The 16,832-nt window shown below is 43.5% G+C and overlaps 1 protein-coding gene across 1 annotated transcript in view; it reads right to left on the bottom strand.

Annotated features, from left to right (window-relative positions):
* The window catches only part of Mob1b (MOB kinase activator 1B), a 36,271-nt gene extending 32,711 nt beyond the window's left edge, over nucleotides 1-3,560 (bottom strand). The window contains exon 1 of the mRNA XM_005068165.4: nucleotides 3,404-3,560. Coding sequence (XP_005068222.1) covers nucleotides 3,404-3,417 — 14 coding nt within the window. The 5' untranslated portion in view covers nucleotides 3,418-3,560. The remainder of the gene's footprint in view (nucleotides 1-3,403) is intronic.
* Nucleotides 3,561-16,832: the final 13,272 nt, after the last annotated feature.

Here is a 16,832-nt window from a genome sequence, read left to right as displayed (position 1 = left end):
AATATTCTTTTTGGTTATTACCAAGAATCACTTTTATCCTCAATTTCTCTGCATTTTACATAGACAAACTATCAAGATTAAAAAAAAATAATAAACCTAAGTAAAGAGCCTATGTTTCAAAGACTGGGCCAGCAATCCTAAACTGGTGATTGTGGTTTTGTTCCTTCAGTAAAATAGGGAACAGGCTATTTCTAGGAAAAGCCCATCTAATCACTTCAAAAGTCTGCAGCTTCTTATACATACTTCAAAATGGACAGTTCACAAGCAATTTCCTATTTCCCAAGTAAAATGTACCACTGGCCCCTTTCTTTCTTAAAGAAATCTTACCTTTCACTAGGTATCACCCAACTATTTTCATAGAATACAAAAGTGATGTCATATCACTTTTTTCTTGAAACGTACTTAGAACAAATTGCTCCTATACTTGGGAACTTCATGAGTGGACTATGCCCATAGAGATGACTTTGATATACCATCTACTAACTCTCCACATAGCTGAAGAAGGAGTTAAGAATTTGAACCTGCAGGGCAGTGGTGGCGCATGCCTTTAATCTCAGCACTGGGGAGGCAGAGGCAGGCAGATCTCTCTGTAAGCTTGAGGCCAGCCTGGTATACAGAGAGAGTTCCAGGACAGGCTCCAAAGCTACAGAGAAACCCTATCTTGTAAAAACCAAAAAGAATTTGGGGCATTGGTGGCAAAAAGAATTTGAACCTACAAAGCTGGCTTAGTTTCTGTCAAGTTTCTATATTCACCATCTAGGGGTTCAGTTTAATCTACAGACACGCAGCAGCCAATGTGCAGTACAACCACAGCTTTAGGCCAGCCTTTTCACATAATGCAAGGAAAATGCATCCTGAGCATTTGTACAAAAGCTATACTATCACTCTGGAAGACCGCTTGTGCACCCCCCAGGACTACCCGTAACTGCCTCCACGTCCTACCCAAAAGCTCTTTGCCCTGCCTTTCTGTCCCACAGCACATCTGCTCTTCCCCAGTAAGTTACTGACATGTAACACTTGTGGTCACTGACTGATACACTCCACTAAACAGGAAGCTTGTCTATCTCACATAAATGATACTGCTAGAACACAGTGGAAGTTGTGAGGCTTCTAATCAACAGGGCTTTCCTCCTCAGACACAACTCACCACGTTCTAACCTATCTCTCACTCTCCCATTTCCTCTGCTTTTTCTACTTACAGTAGCCTTCCCAAAAAGGTTCCAAGAACCAGAGGGCATCTGTACTTAACTTATTAATTTTTCTTTCTTTTTCTGCTTCCACTGATACTTCATAAACAATACTCAAGAAACTATAAAACAAAAATTGCCAGATTAACTTTTTGTTTTTTAGACAGAGTTTCACTATTAGCCCTGGCTGGCCTGGAACTCTCTAAGTAGACCAGGTTTACCTTGAACTTACAGAAGGCAGGACCTGACTCTGCCTTCTAATTAAATGTATGCACCACCATGCCTGGTTCCCTCCAGGTTAACTTTCCTGGATTGTTAAACCCATGGGCAAAACCTGTTGAGAGTATATTAACTTCTATTTGTGACCTTGCTAGAAAACCATTCCTCAATTAATTAGTACACACACTCTAGATGGTCACATGAGTAAGAGCAGTAACATCTTCTATAGCTAATATTCATCAGAAAAAAAAGAACTAACCCACCATGCATCTGCTCCTCATACGAGCCACATAAAAACAGAACCTTTCCCATCATCAAGCTCCCGCCAAATATGGCCCTCCTTCACTTCAACCACTCTAACTTATGAGTTCCAAAAGACACAGCCTGTCAGCAGCAACCATTCCATTTAAATTCTTGAGAACTGAATATAAGTAATGCAAAACTGCACTCAACATGAGTTGCTTGGGCATATTTATTAAAGGCAAAATATGAATCAACGGCTTATTGTATAAGCCACTCAGTTTCTCTCATCTACTGACAAACTCAGAATCAGCCCTAGAATAAATTAACAAGTTCAAACATATCAGGCAGGTTGACACAAGCCAGACACTGTGCCCAGAAGGAAAATCTTCCCAGGGTGAGCCAATAGTTCAGTTTTGCCTAAACACCCTGAAAAGAAATGATATCCAGTATTTGAGCATGCAAAAATAAAAGTGAATACCCAGGATTCAGGTACCAATGTAACAGCTAAAATTTATGGGAGTGGGGAAAGAAACCTGAATGGACTTACTAAACGCTGTTTGTTCCACACCAATAAAGGGGCAAGAGGCGTATGAGGTGGATTATACCCTTAAAGGGCTTGTTTTTATTTTTGTTATAAACAGAAAGTTTTCAAAAGGGCTACTCTTCAGGGGTAACCCCAGGGACCTGAAGTTTGTTGTTTACAAAACCTAGTCTTGCTGTCCCATTTTTCTGCCCCAACCCCACCTTCACATCAAATTCGTCTGAAAGAAATGATTTAGTAAAATAAAGACCAACACTAAATGTAACACTGAAGTCGGTGTTAAAAAATGACTGGTCAGCACTCGGGAGGCAGAGAGAGGAGGATCACTGTGAGTTCGAGACCAGCCTGGTCTACCGAGTGAGTTCCAGGACAGGCTCCAAAGCAATACAGAGAAACTCTGTCTCGAAAAACCAAGACTGGTAAACCTACATCCCAGTGGACCTAAATTAACCCGGCTCACATTACCCAGATCCTACCTGGAGGATATCTAAAAGAAAAAAAAAAAAAAAAAAAAAAAACCTAACCCCTACACATCAAGAAAGCACTGCCAAGAAGGAGGCGGGGGTCCCAGGCTGTCACCAGGGAATCCAGGCCCTCAAACAGCCCCGTTTTGAAGTTATCTCTATGGAACTTGACTCTCAATTTCTCAACTGTAGGACCTAAGATGTTAAAGGTATGGGGATAGTCGGAGAACAACAATTCATCCTCTATGCTTGGGACTCGGAAAACAGCAATGGGCAGCAGACACAGAGACGGGAGACTGGCAATCGTCGGAAGCCAGACGGGAGAGTGGGAGGTAAGTGTGCAAATACACACAGGCACACACGAGTGGGAGGTGAGTTACAACGACATACACACAATGTACACATCACTCTCTATGTATGTATACACAGATGCATATGCGTATAAATATATGTGGGTCGCAGGGAGGTAGGGCCCAAGGCAGCACCAGGAAGACGAAGAAGCAGGGCCTGGGAGGACCGACAGCACCGGGATGACCAAAGCTGGGCCCGGCAGCACACGGAGGACAGGGAGGCAGGGTCGAGGAGGACGGAGAGGCGCGGCAAGACAGCTCACGGAGGACGGGGAGGGAGGGCCGGGGCAGCACAGGGAGGACGGAGAGGCAGAGCCGGGAACCACGGCGGGGACAGGGCCTCGGGAGCCCGCGGCCCAGGGGGCGGCGGAACAAAGCCGGCGCGGCCGGTCTACTCACAACAAGAAGCTCATGTCGGCCGCGGCGTGGGCTGCGGGCTCGGCAGAGCGAAGCCTGGGGCGGCGCGGCCGGCGACGACGGGAGGAGGACGCGCGGCTGCGGGGCGGTCGCCGACTTCTTAGGCTTCGGTACTCCCAGCGGCCGGCGAAGGGGGGCGGAAGTGGAAGACCAGAGCTCGGCTGGCTCCGCCGAGTGCAAGCGGGGCAGCCAAGGAAGCACCGCCCGCCCGTCCTCCTCGCCAGCTCCGCGCCCCCTCAAAGAGATCTCGCGAGAGCCCAGGCGCCCCGCCCACCCCGGGATCACCTTCAGGTCACCTCGGCTAGAGAACGCAGACCGGCCCAGCAGGAGAGCTTGCCCGAGCACGTGGTCCGGGGTCCTGGCCCGAGGGCATCCGGAGCTGCTCGGAGCTGCTCGGCAGTGTTCGGAGCTTAGGAGGGAGGTGGGCTGCCATTCCAGCCCTGGGTTTTGTAGAGAGGGAGGACGTCGCTGTCAAAGAGTGCCCAGCAAGGACGTGGAAGGCCACGGGCTCGCTTTCTGTGCTGGGTTTAGGCAAGCACTCCACCAGCCCCAATCCCTCTATGCTCGCATTAAAAAAGAAACAGACATTTCTTCTGCTTGGAATGACTCGGGCATGGGATTTGGGGGAAAGGGATTCAGTGAGTTTTCGAAATTTTTCATCTAATGGGCAGATGACAAAACACTGGACTCGAAGGACAAGCGAACTAGGCTGTCGGCAGCAGATAGGGAAGCTGAGGGAGCCCAGGAGAGCTGAGGTCAGTACATACGAACCCCAGAATGGCAGGAAGCTGATCTTCCGTGGCCAGTTGTGGGGTCCAGTCTAAGTACTGATGCGCAAAGCACTTGATAAAGTAAGAGTTATTCAGCCTTGCACTTGGAGAAACTCTAATCCCCACATGCTTAAGAGGCTGAGGGCAAAGCTTTATATCTAAGAATGGTTGGCCTTGATGGCTCAGCCAGTAAAGTCGCTTGTCCCCAAATCTGATAATCCGTATAGTCAAAATAGTAAAGAGAACCAGTTCCCACAGGTTGTCCTCTCCCTCACATGAGCACAAGTAAATAATAAGTAAATATCCAAATAAATAAATAGATAAATAAGAAAAATTAAAGAATGGTTGGTGTTGTGCATGGTGGTGCTTGCCCCTACACCTAAGAGATGAAGGCAAAAGATCACACGTTGAGGTAAACCAGGACAGCACAGGAAGATAAGGTCTGGGGTGGGGGCGGGGTGGAAGTGGCAGCGCTTGGCTTTTTACAACACGACACTGACAGCCTCCATTATGGACATTTTTTTAAAAGTTTTTTTACTTACACCATCAGCTCTACAGGTTAAGTTTTCAAGGAATCTAAATGAAACACAGTGTAGATATTAACCCAACTTGAGCTTACCACTCCAAAAGGGAAAAAAACACTTGAAGGTGGTGATTCGAATGCTAAATTTATCCTATTTGATTTATATACCAGTAATTTGCTGCATTGGTTGAGTGGTTTTTAAAAAAAATTAAATTAAAACTAAATGCAAGCAAGCTGAACCTTGTTTTCTCAGGAATAGCAAATAATAATTTTTGAAAAGACAGCCTCAAAAGATAAGAAGCCAAGATGTGGTGGCTCAAGCCTGCCTTTAATCTCAGAACAGGGAGGCAGAAGCAGGAAGATCTGTGTGAGTTGAAAGCTAGCCTGTAGTCTGGTCTACATCTTGAATGCCAAATCAACCAGAGACAAGGTCTAAAAAAAAGAGGATTTATTGTAATGAAAGCAATAAGTAGGTTGGTGATGTAAAATGAGATTTGTCTCACCAGGTTAGGAAATATTTGAGAAAGAATAGTTGAGGCAACACATCAGAGCCTCCATCTCACCCATCTTTAAACCAGACATGGCTGTACTTAGGAAGGAAGGCTGCAGAGGCAAGAGATAGTTCGTGTGAGACCAGCCCGGGACTGTATAGCCAGACACAGAGTCAGAAACACAGCCCAATAAAGCTTTGATTATTATATGATCTTTTGTTTGTTTTGTTTTTGTTTGAGACAGGATGTCTTTGTGTAGCCCTGGCTGTCCTGAAACTCACTATGTAGATCAGGTTGGCCTTCAACTTAGAGATCTGCTGCCTCTACCTCCCATGCTGTGATTAAAAGTGTGCGCCGCCATGAACTGGCTATTACATCACCTTTGAGATACTTTCCAGTTATAAAGTCCTATCCTGCCAGAGGCACACAGTTCCTCCCTGCTCCCCGACTTAGCCTAAGTGGTCCTGCCTTTGGTTGATGTCACTTCTATACATCCTATCACACTGACTCAGGAAAAGGACGGACAGAGGAAAGACTGCACACGAAACTGCAGAAGCCTGCTCTGGTCCATCACTAGAAATGCTTCCTTGAGTTGACATCTGAGAAAACAAACATGTTGGTCCTGAAAATGAGAGAAAATATTGTGATGATATATTGTTTATGATCTAGTAAAGTTTGCCTGGAGATCAGAATGCTAGTTAGCCATAGAGGCCAGGCAGTGGTGGTAAACACCTTTAATCCCAGCAACCATACTAGTTAGCCATAGAAGCTGGGTGGTGGTGGCACAGGCCTTTAATCCCAGCACCAGAGAGGAATATAAGACAGGGATAGGGTCTCAGAGCTGGCACTCAGTCTTGGGCAATTAGTCTCCAGTCATGTTGAAGGCAGGATCTCCCCAGCCTTGGTAGAGGTGAGAGCTCTCTAGTAACTTGGCTGCTTTGCTTCTCTGATCTTCAGCTTAAACCCAACATCTGTCTCTGTGTCCCGAGGGACTAGGAGGGAGTGGGGGTAGGTATTATCATGATACATTATATATAGGTATGAATTGTCAGTGAATAAAGTTGCCAGAAAGGAAGATAATGCTTCATGAACTACAGGAATCATTCTTTACCCCACATTAGCCAGCTTTTGTTTGTTCGGTATCTATTTAAAGATACTATCTCGCAACTATAAAACTAAAAGTAGATATTACTAATGTCAGAAGGAAGAAATGCTTACTCCAGCCCCAAATCCTTCAGAATCCGCAAGCAGCTGCTCTCTTTTGACTCAGAAATGTGATTTGCTTTTGGTAGACTGGGCATCTAAACAACAAATCTAGAAGAAGATATCTGGTGACAAAGCCTTAGTAACCTGATAAGATGCAATATGTCCTACAGGGATGTTTTGGTTGTGTAATATTTAGATAGCTACGATAATTTTTCTATCTGATTAATTCATTGCATGAGACTGTTTTTGCAGCTGCAATTTATCAAATATTCCTATGAGCCAACCACTTTAAATTTTCACATATTTTATTTCTTTTCTGATTATTATTTTCATTTATGACTCATATTGTTTCAGGAGGTTAATGTTATATGTTTTTATAAACAAAATGAAGTACAGTCTGAACTTAGAAATCTCCATTTCCCCACCCTCCCCCCTCCCAGCTAGACTGAATTAAAATGAATATATTCTAAGTAAATTTTGGCAAGTTACACAATTCTACTTATAGTCAGCAATTCAACCTGACTTTGTGTTTCATCAAAGATAAACTATATTTATAAATGATTCTATGGATAGAATAGTTTGGCCTAGAAAAGTTTAATGGAAAGTCTGGGGAGATGCTCAGGAATGGTTACTGTGCAAACATGAAGATCAGAGTTGGATGCCCAGCACCCACATAAAAAAAAAAAAAAAAAAAGCAAGCATAGCTGGGCATGGTTTTAATCCCAGAGCCCAGGAGGCAAAGGCAGGCAGATCTCCATGGGTCTCATACTAGCCATTGATACTTGATGAGACCCTATCTCAAGACAAGCAAACAAACAACAGCAAAAAAGAAACACAGTTGCACTGGTCATGTCTGTATCCACAACACTGGGGGTGGGTCAGACACAGGAGGATTCCAGAGGCTTGCTAGTTATCTAGTCAATCCAACCAAAATGACCAGCTCCCAAATCAGTGGGAGACCCTGTCTCAAAAACTGAGGAAAGTGGCCTAGGAAAACACTGAGCGTTTCATACAGACAGCCTCCATATGTGCACACATAGGCAAGTGCGTGCGCACACACATTCAACACACGCAAGATTGGAAGCATGAAAAGTTGCTTCAGAAAGCTTGATGTCTCTTGATGTATTCCTTTGTGGAAAAAAATGATAAAGCAGAACAAAAGCTTATTTTCAATCACCCTTTGCTGAAGATGGAAGAAAAATAAATCTCTTGATCACAAACCTAAAATACTTCATCTTCAAGTTGCTAATTCTTTATACATGGGTTTGTGCACAGAAAGACTAGATTTTAGTGACAAATCATAATTGCCCACTTGACAGGCATTTACTGTCTATGATGGGCTTTGAGAAAAAAAGGGGGAAATGAAGCCGGGCGTTGGTGGCGCACGCCTTTAATCCCAGCACTCGGGAGGCAGAGGCAGGCGGATCTCTGTGAGTTCGAGGCCAGCCTGGTCTACAGAGCCAGTTCCAGGACAGCCTCCAAAGCCACAGAGAAACCCTGTCTCGAAAAACCAAAAAAAAAAAAAAAAGGGGGGGGGAAATGTGTAGAAGACATCTCGCCTCTCTCATGAATTCCATAGCTGACAATAAGTAAATAAGTATAACTAGAAACTGTGTATCAGCAATTTGTCTCTGTACACTGAGCGTAGAGGACCCAGGATGCATTGTGGAAGCCGAAGACACTCTTCCGAGGCCTAGATCAACCCGCAGCACCTGAGAAAGTAATTGAGTTGTCTAGATGCCTGTGTGGCTGAAGTCATCTGCTGACTTGAGTTTGATCCCCAGAACCTATGGTTGAGGGAGAGAACTAACCCCTGAAGGTTGTTTTCTGACTTACATACTCACACTGTAGCATAGGCACTGTGGCACACACACCCGCCCCCCACACACACTCAAATCTTTAAAATGTCAGATAAAACAAACCTTGTACTTTTTTAGTAAATGCAGAGTTTTATTTCTTGATCAAGAAGCTTAGTGCTGCCCACAGTTGTCTTCCCCGCAAGACACAAACACACAGTTACTTCATTGGTATGCTGCATGCTGATGAGGAGAGAGAATCCTCTTAAAAGTTATCCACAGTTACCTTTCACAAAGGGGAAGGCCATTGCCAAGGAAGGTCTGAAGTCTAAAATTAACCACCAGCTGTGATTTGGTTTGCTTCATATAGCACGTGGGCTCGGGGGACTCAGTTGGCTAGGTTCCCCTGCTGCTTCAAGCCAGTCTACTCTTACAAAGTTCGTTGGCCTGGAGTGCGTGTTGTGCACAAGATACGGTAACTAAGCAGCTTGGAAATATATGGAGACTAAACAAGTCTCTCCTTGAGATCTCTGAAAAGCCTGGAAACGGTGTGGGGTTTGAAGGAGTCACAACTGAGTTGGCCAGAAGGAGGCTTAACTTTTAACCTTGTTGAGATTTCCCAGAGAGCAGGCTGCTGATGTGCTGTCAGAGGGAGGTCAAGAGATGAAGGCATTCTTTCAAGGAGGCGATGTTTTTAGCCCATCATCTCCTGGAGGCCCTGTAGCCTGAAGGACCATATATAGACATAAAGAGCATCCCAACTGGGTACCACTTAAAAATACTCTAGGAACAAACAGCTGTTACTTTCTCCCACACATTTACAGTTGGCTTAATAAAACAACACTTGTTCTAAGAGCCGCTGCCTTTGGGGGTGGGGTGCCCTCCTGTTCAGCTCTCTACCTCACAATAACAAAAAGCCGCCTGGGAGAATGAAAGGGATCAGTTATGAGAACTTAAGGGGTTGTATAAATTTAAATAATGGAACCCTCCAGAGGCAAAGACAGGAGAATTGCTGTGAGCCCAGCTCTATAGTGAGCTCTGGGCCAAAGAAAAGAAAGAGGGAGGGGAGGGAAAGAGAGAAGAGGAGAGGAGAGGAGAGGAGAGGAGAGGAGAGAATTCATCTTTGTGTACAGTTTTGATCCCTGCCTGTGAGACTGATGGACTCCAAGGACCCCAGGCACTCCCTCGTTTGGCCATTTGTTCTCCCTCAGCAATGGCTACACCTGCTTCTTGGCATCTCAGTCATGTTTTCTTTAGTTGTCATAGTCACAACCATAGCAACCTGAGCAGGCTACAATCCTCTTAGAGCTGGAGACATGATATTCCACCTTACACAGCACAACTACCCTGCCCCGCCCCTGCAGGAGTCTCATCACATAGAATCTTCTTTTGCGTCAGGAGAACAAATGCAATTCTTCCTGGCTTTTACTATTCTTGAGAACTCTATGGTTTCAAAGTACCCACCGGCCCCCACCCCTGAAAAAATCAAAATAATCCATTTTGAAATCTGATTTGTTTTCAAGTAATTCTATGTTTCCCCACTAATCATTTAATTTCAAAAGAAAACCTTACCTGGGCATGATGGCACATGCCTATGATCCCAGCATTCCAGAGGCTAAGGCAGGAGAATTAAAAGTTTAAGATCATACAGTAAAACCTTATCTTTAAAAAAACAAAAAGCAAAAAGAAGGAGCCTTGTAGTGACTGATTCTGAGAGCCCTGGGACCTTAGTGGGTCCTTCCTGGTGAATCTCCTATAGACTGTCAGTAACATTTAAGAGACACCTGTTATAACCCAATCAATAATGATGTAACAGGGAGGTCAAGAAAGAGACAGACAGCATCACCATTTCAAATAACATTTCTAGGTTCAGGAACTGGCCTGTAAGAAGTCATCATAGCACAAAAGGATTCCTCATGACAGGGACTACATACATAGGATTAGAGGTTCCCATCTGATGGCATGGGGTTACTTTATCATGAGAAGGTCGAGGAGGAAAAAACCAATCATTTTTTTAATTTTCTTTTTTAAATTTTATGTATTTGTTTAAATTTAGTCATATGTGTATGTGCACAGTATGCCCACAGAGGTCAGAAGAACATGTTGGGTTCCCTGGAACTGGAGTTACAGGTGTTTGGGAGCTAGCTGATATGTTCAAGGAACCGAACCCGGATCTTCTGCAAAAGCAGCAAGTGCTCTTAACAACTGAGCCATCTCTGCAGCCCCATCTTTTTATCTGTGTCTGAGGTGGGGGTGGTGAAAATGCATGCAGAGACCAGATGTTAACATCAGGGGTCTTCCTCAAATGTACTCTACCTTAGTTTTTGAAACAAGGTCTCTTAGTGATGCTGGAGCTCACTGATTAGGCTAGGCCAACTGGCCAGCAAGCTCCAGGGATCTACCTATGCCCATCTTCTGAGTGCTGAGAGACCACAGCCAGCTTTTCATGTGCCAGATAGCCAAACTTGGTTGGGTCCTCATGCTTGTACAACAAGAGCTTTGCCCACTGAACCATCTCCCCCAGCACCAAGAACCTATCTTAAGGAATTAGTAGACCTTCTCCAGGTGTGGAAAATTTGATGGACAGTAAAGACAGAAAGAGGAGCCGGGCGTTGGTGGCGCACGCCTTTAATCCCATCACTCGGGAGGCAGAGGCAGGCAGATCTCTGTGAGTTCGAGGCCAGCCTGGTCTACAAAGTGAGTTCCAGGACAGCCTCCAAAGCCACAGAGAAACCCTGTCTCGAAAAAACAAAACAAAAAAAAATATATTTCAAGGGCTGGAGAGATGGAACAGTGGTTAGGAACACTTGCTGCTCTTCTAGAGGACCTGAGTTCAGTTCCCAGCACTGACATCGACAACTCACAGTTGCCTGGAACTCCAGGTCCAGGGGATATGACACTCTCTCTGGCCATCTTGGGAACCCACAATCGTCTGACAGAGACACATATAAGTAAAAATAATAAGGATAAATCTATAATTGTATTTCAGTAGTAGCAGTCTTCCTTTCCAGTTGGCATATGAAATACAAAACAAAGGGTTTCATGCTGATATTTTCATGTCATTGTATGTTGTTCATCCTCCCCCATAACTCTCCTGTCCCCCTCCCTCATCCCAGAATCCCAGAGTCTCCCTTTCTCCCTCCAAATAGTTTGCTTTCTAGTTCTAGTAGTATTCAATTTTTGTATTGGCTGCTTATTCTTGAGGAAGCTATATTTTAGGAAATCTGACATTGATATGCAAATTTTAGAAAACTGAATTAGGGATACGGTTCATCCCTACAACGATTATAGTGCACATGTGAGGGCAAAAGTTCAATCCCCAGCACAACAAGGGCAATTAATTCACAATGCTCTATGACAATCTGAGGTTTTATGTTTAAAAATAAAAGCTGTTTATGTAGAGAAAGCTCACGGGGCCTCAACCCTAGACAAAGAAGTACAGGCAGCTAAGGAATGCTAAGAGAAGGAGACACGGTCTTCCCCAGGAAAGAGCAAACCAATTGGTTATCCAATACCAAATGGTCAGCCCTGAAAACACATATGTGCAAGCAATATTATAAGGGCAAGTTGTATTTTTATATTCAGGAATATATTATGTATATGTTACAAAGAAAAAAAAGGCCATGAATTTGGGATATGGGGTGAGTTGGAGGGAAGAAAGGAAAAGGGGTAATGATATAATTATGTTATAATCTCAAAATGTCAGTTGTATAGCAAAAATGCTGGTTAAATAAGGAGACTACAAAATAAATGACTTGGTCTTGTTGATACAACAAACTGTATCTGTCCTGTTGTCTATGTAGTACCTTCAGAGTACTGGACACACTTTATTTTGGTTGTGAGCCTAGCCTTTAATGGCTGAGCCATCTCTCCAGTCCTATGGGACACACTTTAAGTCCTCAGTGAATAGGGTGGGATGCATTGAATGAGTGAAGTCAAGTTCTCCAAATCTCGAGACATCACAAGAGTATCTATGCACCAGTCATCAGTGTGCTGTTTTGATGAGTGAGCATGCTAACAGCAGGCATTTCTCTATAGACCGGAATGTAAGCAACACCAAACTTTCTAATGTTAAGAAGAAAGTAAGGTGAAGTAACACATTAACAAGGAAGGACAATGGCCAGCAAGAGTTCCAGAGTTCAGTAGCTTGTCTGAAGCTGTGAGTTCTCTTTTTTTTATTTATTATGTACACAGAGTTCTGCCTGCATGTACGCCTGCCCGCCAGGTCTCATTATATATGGTTGTGAAGCCACCATGTGTTTGGGAATGGGACTCAGGTCCTCCGGAAGAGCAGCCCATGCTCCCCACCTCTGAGCCATCTCCCCAGCCCTAGAGTTCTACTTCTTTGTGTATCTGTATTAGTTATCTTCAGCTTTCAAGTAGATATCATCCAGTCACTTGGGAAGATAGAACCTCAAATGACGAATTGCCTAGATTGGAAGGACAAGTGAGGACATTCAAGACAGAGAAGAAATGTGGCTAAACCTGTCCTTTTTATCAGGAACTCGTTCCTGGCATTACTTCATGCATAAGGACAGAGCCAGGAGGTGGCAGAGCCTCCTTACCCAATCATCCCTTAAAGGTTCCACTCCAATACTGTTACAAAGGAATGAAATTTCAACATCAGTCTTAGGGGGACTTCCATACCATATCAGCAGACTTGGGAAATGATGATAAACACAGATAAGCACTGTCTTAGGTTTCTATTGCTGTGAAGAGACACCATGACCACAGAAACTCTTACAAAGGAAAACATTTAACTGGGGATGCCTTGCACTTTTAGAGATTTAGTCCATTGTGATCATGGTGGGGAGCATGGCAGTGTTCAGATGGTGCTGGAAAACGAGCTGAGAGTCCTACATCTTAACCAGCAGGCAACAGGAAGTGAATTGAGGCACTGGATGTGGCTTGAGCACAGGAGACCTCAAAGCCCACCTGTACAATGATGCACTTCCTCCAACAAAGCCACACCTCCTAATAGTACCACTTCCTATGAGCTTTGGGGGACAATTACACCCAAAATACCACATTTATCAATTATATTGACAACTGATTTGAATATCTTTATGGGTTCTAGAGTTACGTTAATTTGGAAATGGTTTTTTTCCTAATAAGATTAAGATTATTGAAAATTCTCTCCAGAGTGAAGATATGATAGCATATTTACCTAGCATGTTATAAGGCTCTGTCTTTCATCTCCAGAGACAGACAGAGAGATACACAACACACACACACACACACACACACACACACACACACACACACACACACACACACACACGGAAACATGAATTCAATTTTAATCTTGTTATTTTGTTTCTTCAAGACAGGGTCTTTCAGCTGGGCGTTGGTGGCGCACGCCTTTAATCCCAGCACTTGGGAGGCAGAGGCAGGCGGATCTCTGTGAGTTCGAGGCCAGCCTGGTCTACAAGAGCTAGTTCCAGGACAGCCTCCAAAGCCACAGAGAAACCCTGTCTCGAAAAACCAAAAAAAAAAAAAAGACAGGGTCTTTCTCTATATATACTGAACTGTAACTCATACTTCAGGCTGACCTTGAACTCATGGCGATCCTCCCACCTCAGCCTGGAAATTACTCAGATTACAGGTGTGACCCACCACACCCTGGTACTTCTCTCATTTCTGTTCTTTTCATTGACCTACTTTTCCTTTCAGGTATTCAAAGATGTTAACTGAATAGTCCTTTATATTACTCCCTCCTCCTCATGCTCCTCACTTTTAGAATTATCCTGGTTGAGTTTGTATATTTCAACTTTTCTGATGATTCTATTTTTAAAATTATTTTAAATTTTAACTTAACATTGGAGATACACACACACACAATATTAGACATTGTTCTTCATTCCATCCCCCACCGCGCTCCCCCGTAACCCTGTTGTCCTTGCTAGTCCCTTTCCTCTCCTCAAATATTTCCCTTCTGTCTTCATATCACACGCCTTTTCTCTCCCTTCCCCATCCCTTAGGATTTGTTTCTTTTCTCTCATTCATGGTCCCCTTTCTATCTTTCAGGAAGAAAGATATATTGACTAGGAAGCAAGGGGTAGTGGGTTGGGCACTAACTAAAGTCCCGTTTGTAGCCTCTTTGTACTTTCATGACCTACACACACAGGGAGATGTGTACGAATTCATTATCTGTATCATACATATATTAAAATGTAGAGTCCACATGTGGGGAAACAGGTGTGTCTGTTGTTCCAAATTGGGTTTATTTTGTTTTGTTTAATGGTCTCTAGTTTCATTCATGTTTTTGCAAATATCAACATTTCATTTTTCTTTACCCCACCATAATATTCAATTGTGTCTAAGACCCATATTTTCTTTCTGTACACATCTGTTGATGGGAATCCAGGTTGCCTCCATTTCCTGACTACCTTGGTCAGTACAGCAGTAAGAAGCATCAAGGTACAAGTACCCCTGCGGTGTGTTGACGTTGGCCCTGTGTATATATACACAGGAGTGGTGCGGTGAGGTCATCAAGTAGTTAGTTCTATTTTTAGTTTTTTGATAAACATTCGTACTGATTTCCATAATGGCTGTACCAGATTTCTTTCCCACTAGCAGTGTGTAAGAGTTCCTGTTTTCTCTGTGGGGAGGGCAGGGGAGGAGGGAAGAGAGAGGGAGCTGGCATTGACATGTGAAACAAGCTTGTTTCTAACTTAAATTTAAAAGAAAGGAAGAGGAAAGAAAAGAAAAAAATTTTTAAAGTGATTAAAAAAAAAAGAGTTCCTTTTTCTCTTAGCCTATGCTGTCTTTATTAGGTATGGGATTACATTAAATTAATGTTTGTTTTGTTTGCAAATAACAAGAATGCTTTGTTCAAAATGAGTGGACAGTTCAGATTAGAAAGGAATTATTGACAAGACTGACAGCAGCTACATGATTGGAGGTACACAAAGGCCAATTGGTATTTTAATTATAGCACTATTTTTGTATTATTTTAAGACAAGACCTTGTTAAGTACTTTAGACTAACCTGACATTGTGCACCCTTTCAGTTAAATTTTACAGATGCTAGCACCATGGCCTGCTATAGATATTTTCATATAATGTGAAATTCCTATGATGATATTTTGTTTATGATCTAACAAATAAATCTTTCCTGAAGATCAGAGTGAAAAGCTAGTCACACTAGTCAGGCACGGGGCCACACAGTGGTGGTACACACCTTTAATCCCAGCACTCAGGAGACAGAGGCAGACAGATCTCTGTTACTTCACATCCACCTTGAGCTACACGAAACTGACCCAGTCTAAAAGAGAAAGAGCTCACACAAAGGTGATCTCAGCACTTGGGATCCCATGCCTTTAATCCCATCACTAGAGAGGAATACAAAATGGAAGGAGACAGGAGCTCAGTGCAAACTGAGTTTGTGGAGACAGATGCAGCCTGAGGACAGGATCACCCCTTCCCTCTGAACATGGGCAGAGGTGAGAACTCTCTGGTGGCTGGCTGCTTTTCTTTTCTTTTCTTTTCTTTTTTTTTTTTTTTTTGGTTTTTCGAGACAGGGTTTCTCTGTAGCTTTGGAGGCTGTCCTGGAACTCACTTTGTAGACCAGGCTGGCCTCGAACTCACAGAGATCCGCCTGCCTCTGCCTCCCGAGTGCTGGGATTAAAGGCGTGCGCCACAAACGCCTGGCTCTGCTTTGCTTTTCTGATCTTCAGCTTTATCCCCAATGCCTGCCTCTGGGTTTTTATTATCAAATACTAATTAGAATTCATGCTACATGTTTCCTTAGTTATTTAAGTCAGTTTATTTTTATATGGATACTATAGCGTGAGATGATTGATTCGCACTGGTTTTGATAAAACGTTAGTCACAGAGACCATGAGCAGCCTCCCCACCACCTGGTCTCTGGTCTCTCGTGTGGTTGCACCCTGGCCCCCAATTATGAGTTATCAATGGAGTCACTCACCCTCATCATCTTGGCATTTTGAGTGACAAATACCAAAACAACCTTGCAGTTGGTGGGACAGAAGAAAGTAAAACCACCTAACCTAATTAAAGGACATGAGGGCAGAACACAGTTGAACTCTGAACCCTGTAGTTAAGTTCTCCAAAGCATCCCATTTTTTGTCTTAATAAGGCTTTAGTTTTAGCATTCTGACATTTTTCTTCTCATTGTTCTCTGAGCATTGATACACTAACACTTTGTTACTCTTTAAGAGAGGGCCTTCAAGGAAAGATACTTTATAACTATGCATTTGTTGACAGGTGACTTCCAGCATGTTATACCATTTTATCTAACCACAGCAGCTCATGAGCTTCAGAGACAACGCTGGAGCTGAGCATACATCATTGACCTCTAATGACTTTAGGCACACATGGAGACAAAATGTCAATACACATAAAACAAACAAAAAAATAAATTAAAAATTATTATTTTTTTATTTGAAGATTTTATTTTTTTTATTTTATGTATGTATTTGCCTGAATGCATGTCTCCGTACACATGTGTGTACAATGCCCAAAGAGGCCTGAAGAGGGTGTAGAATACCCTGGAACTGGAGTTGCAGGTGGTTGTGGCTGCCGTGTGGGTGTGGGAATGAACCGGGACTTCTGGGACAGCAGTGAATGCTCTTAAGTGCTGCACCATCTCTCCAGGCCCCTA

This window comes from Mesocricetus auratus, unplaced genomic scaffold, assembly GCF_017639785.1.
Source record: "Mesocricetus auratus isolate SY011 unplaced genomic scaffold, BCM_Maur_2.0 Super-Scaffold_100006, whole genome shotgun sequence".
Taxonomy (NCBI): Eukaryota; Metazoa; Chordata; class Mammalia; order Rodentia; family Cricetidae; genus Mesocricetus; species Mesocricetus auratus.
Note: the sequence above shows the minus strand (reverse complement) of the source record. Positions and strands in the feature narration are given on the sequence as shown.